This window comes from Calypte anna, chromosome 1, assembly GCF_003957555.1.
Source record: "Calypte anna isolate BGI_N300 chromosome 1, bCalAnn1_v1.p, whole genome shotgun sequence".
NCBI classification, from domain to species: domain Eukaryota; kingdom Metazoa; phylum Chordata; class Aves; order Apodiformes; family Trochilidae; genus Calypte; species Calypte anna.
This window is the reverse complement of record NC_044244.1, coordinates 70,757,264-70,772,186: the sequence shown is the minus strand read 5'-3', so window position 1 is coordinate 70,772,186 and position 14,923 is coordinate 70,757,264. Positions and strand designations below refer to the sequence as shown.

Below are 14,923 nucleotides of genomic sequence, written 5' to 3'. Positions count from 1 at the left end.
CTTTAAGTGTCTTACTGTATTATAGTCATAAAAACTATTAACAGTAATTAGTGTATGCTCAGTTGTACCTTCTAAATGCATACATTTAGTGGCTATTGAATAACTAAACTGACTAATAACATTTCCAGTGAGAAAAGAAAATATTATTAGCTTTAATATAGTGAAGATACATTTTACCTTAAAAAAAACATCCCTTCTCATGTGACAAAGTTAGTATAACCATTGATACAGGTATGTTTTACACATGTGTATCCCTGCATATGTATAATAATAATTGTTGGAAAATCTGACCTATGAAAGGATTTGGAAATTTTCTGAGTGGTTCTTTTTCTGGAATTTTTTTTGAACAGCATTGCTTTGAGGAAATATCTCAAACAGAAAACAAGCAGGTTTTCAAAAGCCATCTCTGTCCCATTTTTTGCCTGCTGGTTTGACCATCCAGGCTTCATAGTTCTTGGACTGTTCCTCTTATTTTGACTGTTGTTTTGACCTGGAACCCAAGATCACTGAGATCACAGGTCTCATGTACATATAACAGACAGATCTGGAAAATATTTACGTTTCAGGTGGCATTTGATTTCTTATGGCTTGAAAATAATTTTTCCCATGCTGGAAAGTTCTCTCTTCATTGGCTTTCAAGACTGTCTTTAACCCCAGAGACTGCCAGTTTCAATTAAAACTTTGTAGAGGGACAGAAAGGAAATACTTTTCAGTTCTAAGTTTAAGATGTTCTAATTTTAGTTCTTTGAAATATTTCTCCCAAGATTCCCATATAAACAAGTTAGTATTTTAAGACTGACAGCAAAGGAGCATGAATTGGGGTTTTTGGGGGGTTTTTTTGCCTTTATTTTTTTTTCCTGAGCATTCATAGAATAGGTAAATACCGTAAATTCATTTACTGATTAAATAAATTGATTTTTCTTATTTAGTCAGTGATACACAAGACTCTGAAACACATCCCTAGCATACTTTGTTAAAGTCTCTCTTTTGGATTGTTTTCTTAAATTATGACTTCAGTGGCAAGTTAGGAATCAGGAACTTAAAATTCATTTACATGCTGGCTATTTAAAATACGGTTTTTGAAAATTCTATTTAATAGTTAGCTGATAGTATTTATGTCCTTCCTTGGATTTGATGTCTAATAAATTAAACTGCCAGTAGATAAAATGCTGTGATAGTTTTGTTTAGTGTATTACAAAAAAATTACAAGCATATATATGTTGGAAATGTTGCATTAAGAAATTTCAAGATTCTCAATAGTGTTTATGGACAATATCAATTTACATGGTGTACATCAGTGTGCTTTATAAAACAGGAAAAGGCTTCAATATTGTTGGAAGTGTGTTGAAATCTCAGTTTGTACAATGCATCATGCTTAGAAACTAGATTTATTTGCAAATGTATTGGTCCAATTAATCTCAAGTAGGAAAAAAACACAATCAAGAAACAGCAATTGCAAAAAAAAAAAAACCAAACAACACAGTTATGTTATCATCTTGATGATTTTCCATAGTATATTTCCACACAAGTATGATTTCAGATTTAAATAGGATAACCATAATGCACAGTTACCTATAAGCTAAATATACATTGTTTTCTCCTGCTGGATCAGTAGTATGAACTTCTCTTGAGTATGTATGGTCTTCTAGCTTTGTTCACATGTAGCTGCCGCTTCAGAATGTAGGGGTTTTTTCTTTTCATTATTTCTTTGTCTTGGCTTGAGTTCTCTACATCAAAAGCATCTTGCTGAAGTAGCTGTAGGATGCAAGAAGAGACAAAATATTGTCAGCTTTTTTGATAATGAAGGTGATCAATTCCTAGAAAACTTAAAAAAAAATTACCTTAACATCTGTCACCAACAAAAATATTTACCATAATAGTTGCAGGTTTAAAGTAAGAAAGGAAGAAAACACAGGCCCAAAACTCATGACACAAAACTAAGATCAAATCAACAATGAGCTGAATCATAGACAAGTGATATTTAAATTCCATTGAAACGAATGAGATAATTGGTTTTGACTAGAGACAATGCTGTTACATCCTCCTAGAACTAAAACTCAAATTGAGTAAAAACTTCCTAGTGTCACTCTGTGATAACTCTTTTAGGCTAAATATCTCCTAAAATACCCACTGCTTGCTTGTTTCAGCTTTTGAGCAATATTTTTATCCTCAACTTCCTACAGATAAAAAATCAAATTGTGTAATAAACAAATAAGAATCTAAATCAAGCACAAGAAATCGAAAATTTTGCCAATCATAATTCTTATATAACTGTGCTTTGAGGTGTTTTTTTTTTTTTTTTAATTTTTAAAGTTTTTTGGGTAGATTTGTTGCTTTGTTTTGTTTTGGCTGGGTGTTTTTTTATTCAGTCTTGCTTTACCTGTTAAGACTTAATCCATTCTCTTACCATGTTGTTTTGCAGTCAAGTACAGTCCTATTGTCTGGCTGAAAGGCATTAAACCAAAACCATTTTTATACTCACCTCAGTATTTCCCTAAGCAATCAAAATCTGTTCCTCTCTTAATTACTTATTAAATGACTGATCATCTAAATTCTACTGGAATCAATGGACAGACTGTCATGGTTTCAACAGACTCTGGAGTCAGCCCTGGATGAATACAGTCACAAGAACTTATTTCATTATGTAAAATGTTTATTTCAAGCCTTCTTCAAGCCTTCTCCCTCTGGCTCTTGCACATCTTCTTTTAATGTGTCTCATAAACCTTTGCGCTGCATAAGCATGTTCCTAAGCTGAGAGAGGAATATTTTTTTTTCCATTTCACATGTGGTCCTGGTAGCAGTGATGATTCCCAGCCACCACAAAAGGTGATGCAACTGCCAAGTAAGGAACTGTGATTATGCTACATGGACTGCTGCATATAGTCAGTTTTGTGGTAGCTCTTCTCCAGCAATAAATTTACTGATAAAGACAGTCCTCATAAAACTCTGGTTCTGAGATATTGAAATCTTTTGTATGAAACATCCCAGGTAATAGGAAGAATTCAAAATAAGCCTGCAAATACAGAGCTTTCATTCAGCAAAACAAAGAAGGATGAAGATTCAGCCAGCCTGTCCATGAACCTTCAACAGCTCAAAAAACTGGATGTACTGGAAGGTGGGAACTGCCACTGAGATACTTTGTTTCACTACTTGAAGTAGCTCTTAGTGTAGTATTTAACAGCACAAGTGGATTGTGCCCACCACTTCATGCAATCACTGCACTAAGATAAATATCACAGATAGACTAAAACTGATAGTGCCATAGTCTAGTGACTGTGGCGGTAGTTGATCAAGGGTTGGACTCGATGATCTCTGAGGTCCCTTCCAACCCAGCCTATTCTATGATTCTATGATTCTATGATCACTTTTTAAGAGAAGCCATCCTCATCAATCATGTCAAATTTCAGGATCCTGTTTATGTGAGGGCAAGTGAAAAGCATGAGTTCCCTTACTACTGGTTTGCTAGCCATAAGAAGCCCAGAGTAGCTGGTAAAATTACATGTGCACATTTGATATACATCCATGTATTCTGAGTCCAGTGTGCCTTAGGGCCGTAGAAGAGCTTAAAAAAACTCTGAAGACATTTAGTTGTGCCTCAATAAATCTGCAGTAATTTAATGTCTGTGAAGTTAATTAATTTTGTGCTCTGGCACAGAGCTCACTTTCACGTGTTTGCTTGATTCCTTGGAATGGCTACAAAGAGTGGAGAAAGTACATAGTTAAGATTATTTTAAGATTATTTTAAGATTATCTATGGGTCATTATAAAAAAAAGACACTCAGTGCATCAAAAACCAACACTAACTCACAACTCTTTTGATAAGACACATATTAGAGGCATTAGAGAATATAAAAGCTGGAAGAAAAGCACAGACAATGTGAGGGGGTCACATGGATATAATGTATTTCAAAACATCATAACAAATACAGCCTGAGATTTAATAGGAGTTGAAACGTGCATTTGTGACTGTTTTACCTCCCAATGCTGGAAAGCTCTGCTGTGGCAAACTTTTTGGAGTTGATATACTGTCAGCATAGCTTCCAAGCTGAAGCCATCCAGAGCAGCAGGGAACTGTCTTCCAGAAACAAGATCCTCTTCATCTACCTCTACTATTTCCCCTCCTTGGTTGTTTATGTTGTTGACAAGATTGCAAACATGTATCAGGGTCATTTTCCAGTAAGGAAGTTTTGCTCTGTTAATCTAAAAACACAAATACCCACTATTTAACTTGTCGTTTTTGTTTTGTTTTTTAGCAATAACACGTGACATTTAAACATTTTTGTATGAACATGTTTGTGTATATGAAATACTTTTCATCAGCTCAACTTTTACACAATAATTAGAGAGTGCTGAAATTGGGACAAGTTATTTATTAAACACAACAAGTCTGCTTCCCCACAGCCTTACCTCCAAGGTAGATACACACGATGAAAAACTAAACTGCTACCAAACCAGAATAGTAGCATTTCATAGTCATTCTGCACAGGTGCAAACAAAAACAGGGATGGAAATTAATATAATATAAATTCACAGGTGTAAATCAGGACAATGAGTCAAACCCACTGGATGAATTCCCAGTAGTGGAGTCCAAGGTGGATGCCTGTGGTTTCCTAGATGCTCCTCCCCAGTTCAGAACAAATACCAGTCATTTCAAAATTCCCTGAGAAAAGGACCTGAGTCCCTGCTTCAGGGCAAGTGGTCTAATGAGGCTGGATCTGAAGTTAAGGAACCTGTGAACCCCAGGATTTTTTGATACTGAAGAGTCATGAGCCCAGGAGATGTGAATTGAAGGTCTATGGGCTTGGATAAAGATGAAACAAAGATGAGAGAGGGCTGTGCAAACAATCCGTTACTGATTTGGCAACTGGACTGAAAAACTCATACCAACTGTATTTATGTGATCCATAATGGACCTGTTCAGAGGTGTTTAAAAAGACAGAAATAGAAAAATTTTACCATGGTTTGTCTTGAATTTACTTTCTCCAGTATCTTGCATTATTCAGGCACTATTTAATTTTTAAACAGTTTTATGAAATGTTCAGAGAAATAACTTATTTTTCTACTGTTAGTGCTCTTTCCAAGCAGTTATGGCAGTAGTCTTCTTCAGGTATGATTACCAGTAGAAAAAAAAAGTGAAAAACCAAAGTCCTACCTCATTCACTGCTTTTAATGTCTTTGACACTTTCTTGGTTCTCCTGCTAATTATAATTTCTTTCAAATCGTATTCCTTTTAGTGATGACTATAGAATTTTTTTTCCTTAAATTAGAACTGGAGACATAGCAATCTCCAGTCAAAAGCCAAATAGTAAATTCCTATTTATTACTAACAAGGACTTCCTTGCCGTGCAAATAAGCAAGGAACCTCTGTTTGGTTTACCTCTGAACAGAAATGTGGTTTCTTCTTTTCCTGCATGTTAACTATAGGTATTACATTAACACAGACACTGTCTTTTACATACTGACAACAATAATTAAGACTGTGGAAGGAGTGCTTGCTTAGGTGAATCACATAATTTGCTGTTTCTTTGAAGAAGTTTCCTAACAGAGTCATTGATCCAAGGGTTATGCATATTCACGATATTTCACCATTTTTTTAAGGGAAAAGAAAGAAGATGGAGTGGATTGAGGATGAAATGAGAAAAGCTGGCACAGTTATTAGCATCATTTTAAAGAAAATGCCTTTTGGCCATAAACATTGCTCCAATATATATCTGATACACACAGGCCTTTCAAAATGAGAAGTATTTTCCTGACAGAACTCAGAAAAAAGAAATTGTTCTGAGGCTGAGAAGAAAACAAACGTAAAATCTTATTCAGAATCTTGAAATTGGTTCTGCGCTCTTCAGTTTGAGCTCATCTTTTGCCCATCTAGGTGCACTAATTAGTCTGTCAAATTATTTAAAAAGATGTGACTGGTTCAAAACAAAAATTAACCTCTTTGCAGAATCTGTAATATAATATATACATAGTATATAATATATATATATGGTATAACAGCAGTTATACAAGCAAAAAAGACAAAGTGTTCACTATAAATTCAAAATCTTTTTTGATCTGTTTTAAAGTTTTTGTGAAATATGAAACTATGGAGCTTTCCTGGACAATGGGGAGGCTTTTCCAGTGCATCTCTCTCTCCTAGGTATACAAAAGGAGCATAAGGTAGCATTGCAACAGATAAATTGCAATGAAGAATAAAATCTAGTGGTAGTGCTACTTAAGCAAGTGAGAGTTCTGAGTTAAAAAAGCAAAAATATTCCAGCGTATGGGAGGATAGGGAAACATTGTATGCGCTCTTGCATAATTTATAGGATCTTTTTGGTCTCAAGTTACTACTTAATGTTATCCCGATACATAGCTCTGTTTAAAGGAACTTTCCTTAGTATATCATTAAAACACTTAAATAGCAGATTTCATTAGGTGAAATTGTTCTTAGCTGCTACTTCTGAGGTTAGGAAAAAAAAAAAAATTCTGCACTGTTGTCATACTCCATGGAGCACTGGAGCATACTCCATTTGTTAAGAGGTCTAGTTCCCATTAGAGTACATATTTATGACCTCAAAGTATTTTTACTTGAATACACCTGCTACTGATTTACACTGCTGCCAGGTTACAGACTGAAACTATAAAGCATTAATAGCTTCAGTCAGGAGTGAAATATTATTTTTAATTGAACAGGGCGCTCTCTAGGTCATGCCCAGTCACTAAACAGAGCAGTCAGTATTTTTCTACTCTACTATTACAGCAAGTATTACAAACAATGTGTTTTGTTTTATAGGTTATGGGAAACCTCTGGGGGGATTATCCTAAAGGAATATGTGAAAACACAGTTAAAGATTACAGTAATACAAATGTTCAAGTACATTTTCAATGTGTGAGATATATATATACCAACTGACATGTTTTGGAAAACACCTACACAAGCAATAAAAGAACTCATATCTCCTAAGATGGAGCTGTTTTTTGTAGATTAACTTGAAAAATATCTGGGAGTGATCTGAACAAACAAAAGACACTGCAATATGAATCAGAATTTGAAAATTATTATTGCTGAAGTGAGTATGATGTGTGCATTTCCATTGTTGAATATGCTTCTGAAGTAAGACTCAGATGCTTAGTTTCTCACACCTCATGTAACTTGGAAGAGAATTTTAATTTACAGAACTGAAATGAGATTGAGAATATTACTTTCTTTGACAACAGTCTTGTCCTATGAAAGATTGAGGACAATCTCAATTTATAAGTTACATTATATCTTTGTCTTTCCCTTTCTGGTTGAAGGATACCCCTGACATATTTTTTTAAAGGTACCTCTTATCTTGTAATAGGTACCTCCCAAACATGGGAGGGGCGGTGATGGGTTTTTTGTTGTTTTTTTAAAAGAAAGTTTAATCCTCCAGTTCTTATATTTTTGTCATTATCTAGAAAAAGCAGTTGAAATGCATATGCAAAACCAAGTAAAATCCAGGGTAATGTAGGATCTCTCCAATTTGGAATAGTAGTTGAAATTTGTCAGAATGTAACCATAGAAATAATGAAAATTCTCTATCACTTTAAGCAGATATGGTATTGAGTTCTGTTACAACAGATGTTCTTCAGTGGTGTACACTGATGACTGTAGACATAAAGAGTATTTATGTGATGACTGAGATAGGAAGTCAGGGCTCTTAGACAACTGTAAACTCATCAGGGCCAAAATGTCTGAACATAGTCAGCAATAGGCAACCTGGAACAGTAAAAATCTCAGAGGGTCTGAGATTTCAGAATATTTATGTGAGGATCCTAAAAGTGTAGCATATTCTAATGATAAATTATTCTTCAACAAAACACTTCTTTGTCTTTTTTTTTTTTTTCTTTTCCTTTTTTAATCATCTCAATCTTGTTTGAGTTCAGGACATTCTTCATGCAAGTGGTGGTTTCAGGCAAGCCTTTATGAAGGTGAGTATAGAGGTAAGTATTTGATACAAAAGAGACACAGCAGATAACTGTCTGCATATTTTTGAAAATTGCAGATAACTGTCTGCATATTTCTGACAATTCAGGTTGTGTAGTCTTACCAGATCTTCCAAACAGCTCTTTCAATTTTATTTTAGAGGAAAGACAGAAAAAGTATTTTAGGGACTTGTTTGATCTCTGTATCTTCTTTCAGATTTAACAGCAGGGTAGGAGGATAAGCTGTATTAAATATTGAAGGCAGGTGGTAGTAAGAAAGGATATACTTCTTTAAAGATGGAGAGTGATTCAGAACATAGGTGAATTTAAAGAGCTGTTTGAAAAGGGCCAGTAGACACTGGGCAGTAGTCTGTGCAGTCAAAAGCATATGGTAACTCTTTCTGTAACTTTGGATGGACTCCTGAATGTTGCAAAAGGTATGAGCTTAAACCCTAGCTGTAGTCTTGATACTATACTTCACAAGTGCCTACTTAAAAAGACTTTTTGTGTCACTTACTGAAAATGCAAGTCATAATTCACATTTCTGCATTTTTAGATCTTACCTTTCACAAACATCTCTTCTCCTTTCCCCGACCGGTACCTTTTTTTCTCCCATCTTAATGCTATTTAAATTGCCTGGATTTCCCTGGCTGCTTATTACTGAGCAAGTGTCAAAGATGGCTGAAGAAATTTGACAGTAATTGCTTTGAACTGGAAACAGATCTCGGGCACAATACAAGACAGTTATTGCATATACCATCCTCAAATTTGTCTCTCACACCAGAACTATACTTTTGTTCTAATGAGGGGTAATAGCTAGCAGAGGACAACAGAAAAAAGAACTTGTCATTTCAGTAATGAATGGAATAGTGGTGTGCTCCTGTAAAAGGATTTATGCACACTTTTTAGTGGTTCAACCATGGTTCACTTTGATGTCAAGAGACACTGTATATTGAACTAATGAATTTTAGATGGTGATTTAAGGTAGTATAATGTAGAATTAGATGTATCCACCACGCATCTAATCCTTCTGTCAACTTCATGTATCACTTCACTAACAGTATATACCATGACAAAATTGAATAGCAAGATACGTGATGTAAACCAACATGACAAGTATTGTGGGAAATGTTATTACATTACCAACTGTTGCACTTTATTTGTACATTTTTAGTTACCTGAGATTGTTCTCTGTGCTAAGGGGGAGGAAAAGATATAAGTGGAAGTTCATTTCACAGTTCCTCTAAAGTCAATAGCAGAAATACCAAGCACGACAGGGTTTAATCCCAGGGCACATTATGCATTGCCACACAGAGAAAGAACTCTTTTTGTCAAGCTCCTACATTTAAATTTCTCTTAAGAAAATGATTTCTGTTAAATCTTTAGGTACCTTAGAGAAGTGGCAAACAGATTTAATTTGCTACCTTAGAATGGCAAACAGATTTAATGAGCATCTAAGGTTAATTACCATGCTACTAAAGAACATGTGAACCTAAGAACTGCCAGAGCAGATCAAAACAATGTATATTCTGGTCTCTTTTCTTCTTCTAGTCAGTTCAAAGGATCCTGTGAAATAGCTCACACATAAACATGTAAACAGAAGTCTTCCAGGAAGGTTTTGTCCTTAACCTTCAATTAGATATTGGCTTATGAAATTCTCTTTTTTTTGAGAATTTTTTTTGTTTCTCACTCTATTTTTCATTGAATTTAAGCACCACCTGCACTTCACTAGAACAAATAATTAAAAGACTAAACCTTAAGTCCGGGGTTCTTGCAGATGTTTCTTTTTTTGGTTTGGTTATCATTTTGGGTTTTGATTTTAGTTTTGGTGTTTTTTTGGAGGGTTATGGTTGGATGCAGTGATCTTAGAGATCTTTTTCAGCTGTGAAAATTTTGTGCTACTGAAGAAATATTAGACTTATGTATTACTTTCAGCCTGTTCAATGCATGCGTGCAACTCTTGCTGCTTCATCTTGTCAGTATGAGACTGGAACTGAATTTTTGTCTGTTTGTATTAAAAAATGTGTATATTGGTCAAAGTCTGGCAACTTGTGGAGGAAGTGTAATTTATCAGATTGATATTTTCATAGCCATGTTCCTGTACTAACGCTATCATTAAATTCCTAAACCAAAACCATATCCATTAACAGTTTTTGCTTTATTACTATCTTAATTTTATATGCATTTAGGAAAGTCCTGCATAAAAAAAGCACTTACTGATTTGACTCAAGGTTAATTCAGTTTTCATCAGGCATAATCCCATTGGAAACATATTTCCTCATATAAATTTACATCTCTGCACATAACACAGTTTTGACAGTTTAATGAAAGTACCAGTGCTATAAAAGAGGAACACATTTAGTGTGTCACATCGAAACCTTTAAATTTCCTTTGAACTGGAGAAAATGTTGCACCAAAGTAATGTGTAGCATTGAACTTTCTGGTCCAAACCATAGGTTATTACTTCGTCTAAAGACTTCTGGGTTTGTAATGAGAATTCATTTGCTCCCTACCTGTCAGCCAAAAGGGTAAAAATAACTACCTTTGATGTGTACATATTGGTCAATAAATCTGCTTCTAATGCCTTCATTTCCTCTTCTGAATCTGGGAATAAACCAGAAACATGTGTTTATTATTTCATCATAAATCATGTACATTTCGTCACAGCATACAGAATTTAGATACATCAAAGAATTTTTGAAAAACAAACAAATCAAAGAATTTTGATAAAAACGGAATAGTGACCTAGATGGATTGTGAGGAAACAATATAGAAACAGGCAGAAGTAGCTATTTCAGGTGAAACAATGTATTAAAATGGATAGTACCTTTTTAAAGCATGATCAAGCTTGCTGAAGAGAATTAAATGATTCATTGATCTAAGTTAACTGGTATCTGTAACCCTTTCATGAAATAAAACTGCTTCTATATTCTACATCAGTGTGATTTTCATAATCATTATTTGTTACTTATTTATTTTTAAATAATATTTGCTTAAGTAGCAGCTTAATGTTTAGGTGAATGGCAGTTATAACTACTTGACAATATTTAGTCTTAATTATTCTTGGTTAAAATTAAGAATATATTTACGAATATGAGGGAATTGAGCTTTACACATTTGTGACACAAGCTCTTGGCAATGTATATACCAAAAGAAAATATTCTTACTCAACAGCTTAGGATTTTCTTTGCTAATTTAATTGACCTTTAATAGCTCAGCAGGCTTGCAACACCTGTGATTTGGTGAATATGGTAAAAAATGCTGTAGGAAGATAAAACAGCCACAAGCTTTTCTGTTTTGTGCAGTACAGAATCACAAGGAAGATCTGGTGCCTAGAAAACAATCACAGCTCAAATAGCAGATACATATAAAAAAGAGTTAAGTTTTCAAGAAAAACAGAGCTAAAAGCCACATGGAATACCAGCAGTCTAAAGTCAAACAATATGTTACTTAGATTGGAAACCAAACTAAACCAAAATCTATTGCATATTCATCTAAGTAATATCTCACTTTCATTAAGATGATGGATGCTGTTGGCAGGTAACACCCTACCACAAAATCTGTGAATAGATTCTGCCTATGTTTTAATTTCAGGAATCATCTCCATGTTGTGTTACTACCTTCCACAGAACTGTCAGGGACCTTTTGTACAAGTATGTTCTATCTATCATATATTTCTTCTGGCACAGAAAGCCTCCCATTGTAATACTCTGAAAAATCGATCATGTGCATAATAAGATCCCACCACTGTGTTTCTTCTTTGGGGAATCCTTCCAAACTATTAATGGGTACTCACCTTCTTCTAATTTAAAGCCTAATTTATTTCTAATTACAATTCATTATGGTTTGTACGTACCTTCCTTCACTATAAATTATACCTTTCTATTTGTAATATTTACCCATCTCATATTTTTTAGAGAGCAATCACAGCCCTTCCCAACTTAGATCTTCAGGGTATGCTTACATAGTGATTATCAAATAAATGCAAGGTCACTGCACCTTTTGGACATAACACATTCCCCTGGAAATCCCATAAATACTTAGCAGAAAGTCTGTGCCCAGAGCTATTAGATTCTCTTCCAATATCCTCTCTTGTGACATCCCTGTGTCCCCCAGATCTTCAGAAAATTCTCCTTTTTGCCTGAGGTAAGGTCAAGACAGTCCAGCATACCACAGTTCAGATCAGAAGCCTCAGTACTTAACTAACTTAATGCTTACCATTAGCTACACAATAAGTAGCTCTCTCACACATTTTGAGATTATTTTTTGTTATTGTTCTGATAAATTTTAGTATCTCTCAAAAGAAAAAGGAGGTCAGAGAATATAACCAAGTCTTTTGTCTCCTCAGACATTCCCATCAACTGTGATTCTGTTAAAAGGAGCTCTTAACAGGAACTTTTATTATTTCCTAAGCTATTGCATTTTGGTGCACTGCTTCTCACTTCTATTTATTCAGGTCATCAAAAATGTGGATGTGTTACACAATCTTCCTCTGTTCACCTTTTTATTACCAGCACACTACATTCATTCATTCTTAGTTTTTGTATTGAAGCTGATAACTGAAGTTTCCTATTGAAAAATATTAAGTAATAATAAGATTTGTGTATTGGTACTGCAGCAAGCCACTAGAAAATACTCTCCAACCTAAAGCCTTTCAACACTACAGGTTGTCAGTGTTATCTGAGCTCTTAGCCACTTTACCATTAGCCAAAGTTCTACTTGCAGCACAAGATCACCTCAGCTGAATTTCTACCCATGACAGCAGCAGTTCCTGTCAATGGGTGAGTGGCACCCATCTGGCAGCATCATGACTCATGGTATCCTGGGGTTATACCAGATGAGGACAATGAAAAGACTTACGTCTGGTTAGCACCTGGTTTCTATGTTCTACAGGGGATGGGAGATAGCTTCCACACTGTTAAGGCTGGAAGATAGGTAGGTATTAAGAAAAAAATCTGATTGAGAAAGAAAGTCTGGAGTGTATTAGAGGAGGCTGGTCTAGAATCCTTGAAAGAATAGCGCAAGGCTTGGAGGAAGAGAATCCACCCAGATAGTACAAGAATGAAGGAGAGAGATGAGGACTAAAAGCACAAAAAGAGCAGCCCCTCAGAAAGCAATGTATAAAAAGCCTGGTTACACATTATTGTTCAAATCAGAAGGAAATTCACACAGTTGAACTGGAAACTGAAAAGATTTCTTTCAAATATATGGGAAGAAAATTACAAATATTAAGCCTTGTCACTAAGATCACCAGCTCTCAGTGATACACAGAAATGTTACATTTAAACAGTGATAAAATGCAGGTACTATGTGCATTACATTTTTCTTCTGCAGAGGAATACAAATTGGAAACTTTAGTCTAAAGTGAGAATTTGGAATTCATAATTCTTCTGAATACTGATGCTGAAAAATGAAGCTACTTGTAAAGTTACTCTTCATCATTTGTGAAGGTGAAAATTACATTAACTTGTAAGTTAGATTTTGAAGCCTATTCTGCCACTATACCTATTTTTCATCACAAACTTAGGATATAAATTACACACTTAGCTGTACCATGTGCCAAAAGAGCAGGCAATGCATTTTATCAATTGCTCTTGGAATAGAAATGCATTTACAGTAACCTTAGTGCGTGATCTGCATCTAATTCAGCTTTTTTTTTTTTTTTCCTACATACAATCTGCTGGTAGCTGTTTTTTTTTTTTTCCTCCAGAATACTCAAATTGTATTTCTGTCACTAAAAAGTGATTAAAGTGCATATGTAGTCATGATGGTTTGGCTAATGTAACCTCTTCACACGAGTTGTGCAAATAATAATTTCTATGACAGTCTGTAAATACATGGTATTCAATAAATGACAAATGAGGCAGCACAATCAAGCAGATGGTCTACACTGTATTTCCAGTGATTAGTAGACAGTCGACACTAATTGCCACGGTATGGATGCTGCGAAGAAGAACAGTTTAGATGAAGGGAGAAAGTTATGGAACTGACAGAAAAAAATGATGCTGGCCAAAGCCCGTTATCAGGCCCAGCTCTTTGGTGCCCGTCGGGCACAGGCAAGGAACCCTCAAGGAACTTCACCTCCTTTATTTCCATCCCTCTCAAGGCTCCGGGAGCAGCTCAGTGCCGAAGTCTCGGAGACTTCGGGGCTCAGCGGCGAGCGCCGACCCCACGCCATGTGGGGCTCCGAGTCGGATGGCGGTGCGGGGCGGTGCGGAGTTGAGGGAAGGGCTTACCTGAGCAGAGGCTGCAAGAGGCCAAGGCCAGCAGCAACGCGTACACCAGCTGGGCTCTCATCTCTGCCGCGCCGCCCTCTAGAAAGTAAAGTCCATAAATCCTGGAGAAAGACGGAGAGAGACAGACAGACAGACAGACAGAGCCCCGCCGCTTCGCGCCCTTAGCACACGCTCAGGCGGGCGGCTGCCTGCACCAGACGGGGGACCCGGACCCTTCCCCAACTATATAAGCCGCGGGATGATGTCACGGCGGTGTCGCCCTCGCCTCCTGATGAAGTACCCTCCCCCCTCTCCCCCCTCTCCCCCTCCCAAACCTCACTCAGCCCACCCCGCTCCCTCTACCCACACCACCCACACACAAATTGCCCCCCTCCCCCTACCCCCCATCCCAAGGCTCCCCCCGCTGCTCCGCGCCCGCCAGCGCTGACGCCACTCGCGGCTTGACGCACGCGGAGCCCCACGGGGCGAGCCACGAACTCCCCCCCGCACCCACCCACCGCCTCAGGGTGCGGAGGGAGAGGGCTTTTCCCGAACGGGAACTATCCTCTGATCTGGGGAATTTTTTTTTTTTTTTTTCCCTAGAAGTTACCGCTGTTGCTCGGGCCCCTTGCGCGGGATGTGCGCTGGGTACACGGGCGGGAAACGCTTTGTCTGCCTTTCCCTACAGCTAGGGGAGAAACGAGGAGAGAAATGCACACCGCTCTCGGGAAGGAGTGTGGGGTATTAAACCGGGCATGGGCGGGGGGGCTTGTGACATC

At 36.7% G+C, this 14,923-nt stretch overlaps 1 protein-coding gene across 1 annotated transcript; it reads right to left on the bottom strand.

Moving 5' to 3' along the window:
• Positions 1 to 1,369: 1,369 nt before the first annotated feature.
• Positions 1,370 to 14,458, bottom strand: NTS (neurotensin). The gene is made up of 4 exons (XM_008498014.2): positions 14,166 to 14,458; positions 10,472 to 10,533; positions 3,976 to 4,200; positions 1,370 to 1,755 (listed from the first exon to the last, which is right to left on the bottom strand). Exons 1-4 carry the CDS (start codon positions 14,224 to 14,226, stop codon positions 1,609 to 1,611), a joined length of 495 nt encoding a protein of 164 aa, XP_008496236.1. The 5' UTR covers positions 14,227 to 14,458; the 3' UTR covers positions 1,370 to 1,608.
• Between the last annotated feature and the right edge of the window lie 465 nt (positions 14,459 to 14,923).

Bases quoted from the DNA above. Each gene is read 5' to 3' on its own strand.
- NTS (XM_008498014.2), bottom strand. From the start codon at position 14,226: ATGAGAGCCCAGCTGGTGTACGCGTTGCTGCTGGCCTTGGCCTCTTGC. The intron at 4,201-10,471 runs GTAGTTATTTTT...TTGTGTTTTTAG, and splicing joins CCAATATGTACACATCAAAG to ATTAACAGAGCAAAACTTCC. The intron at 1,756-3,975 runs GTAAAACAGTCA...TGCATCCTACAG, and splicing joins GAGCTTTCCAGCATTGGGAG to CTACTTCAGCAAGATGCTTT.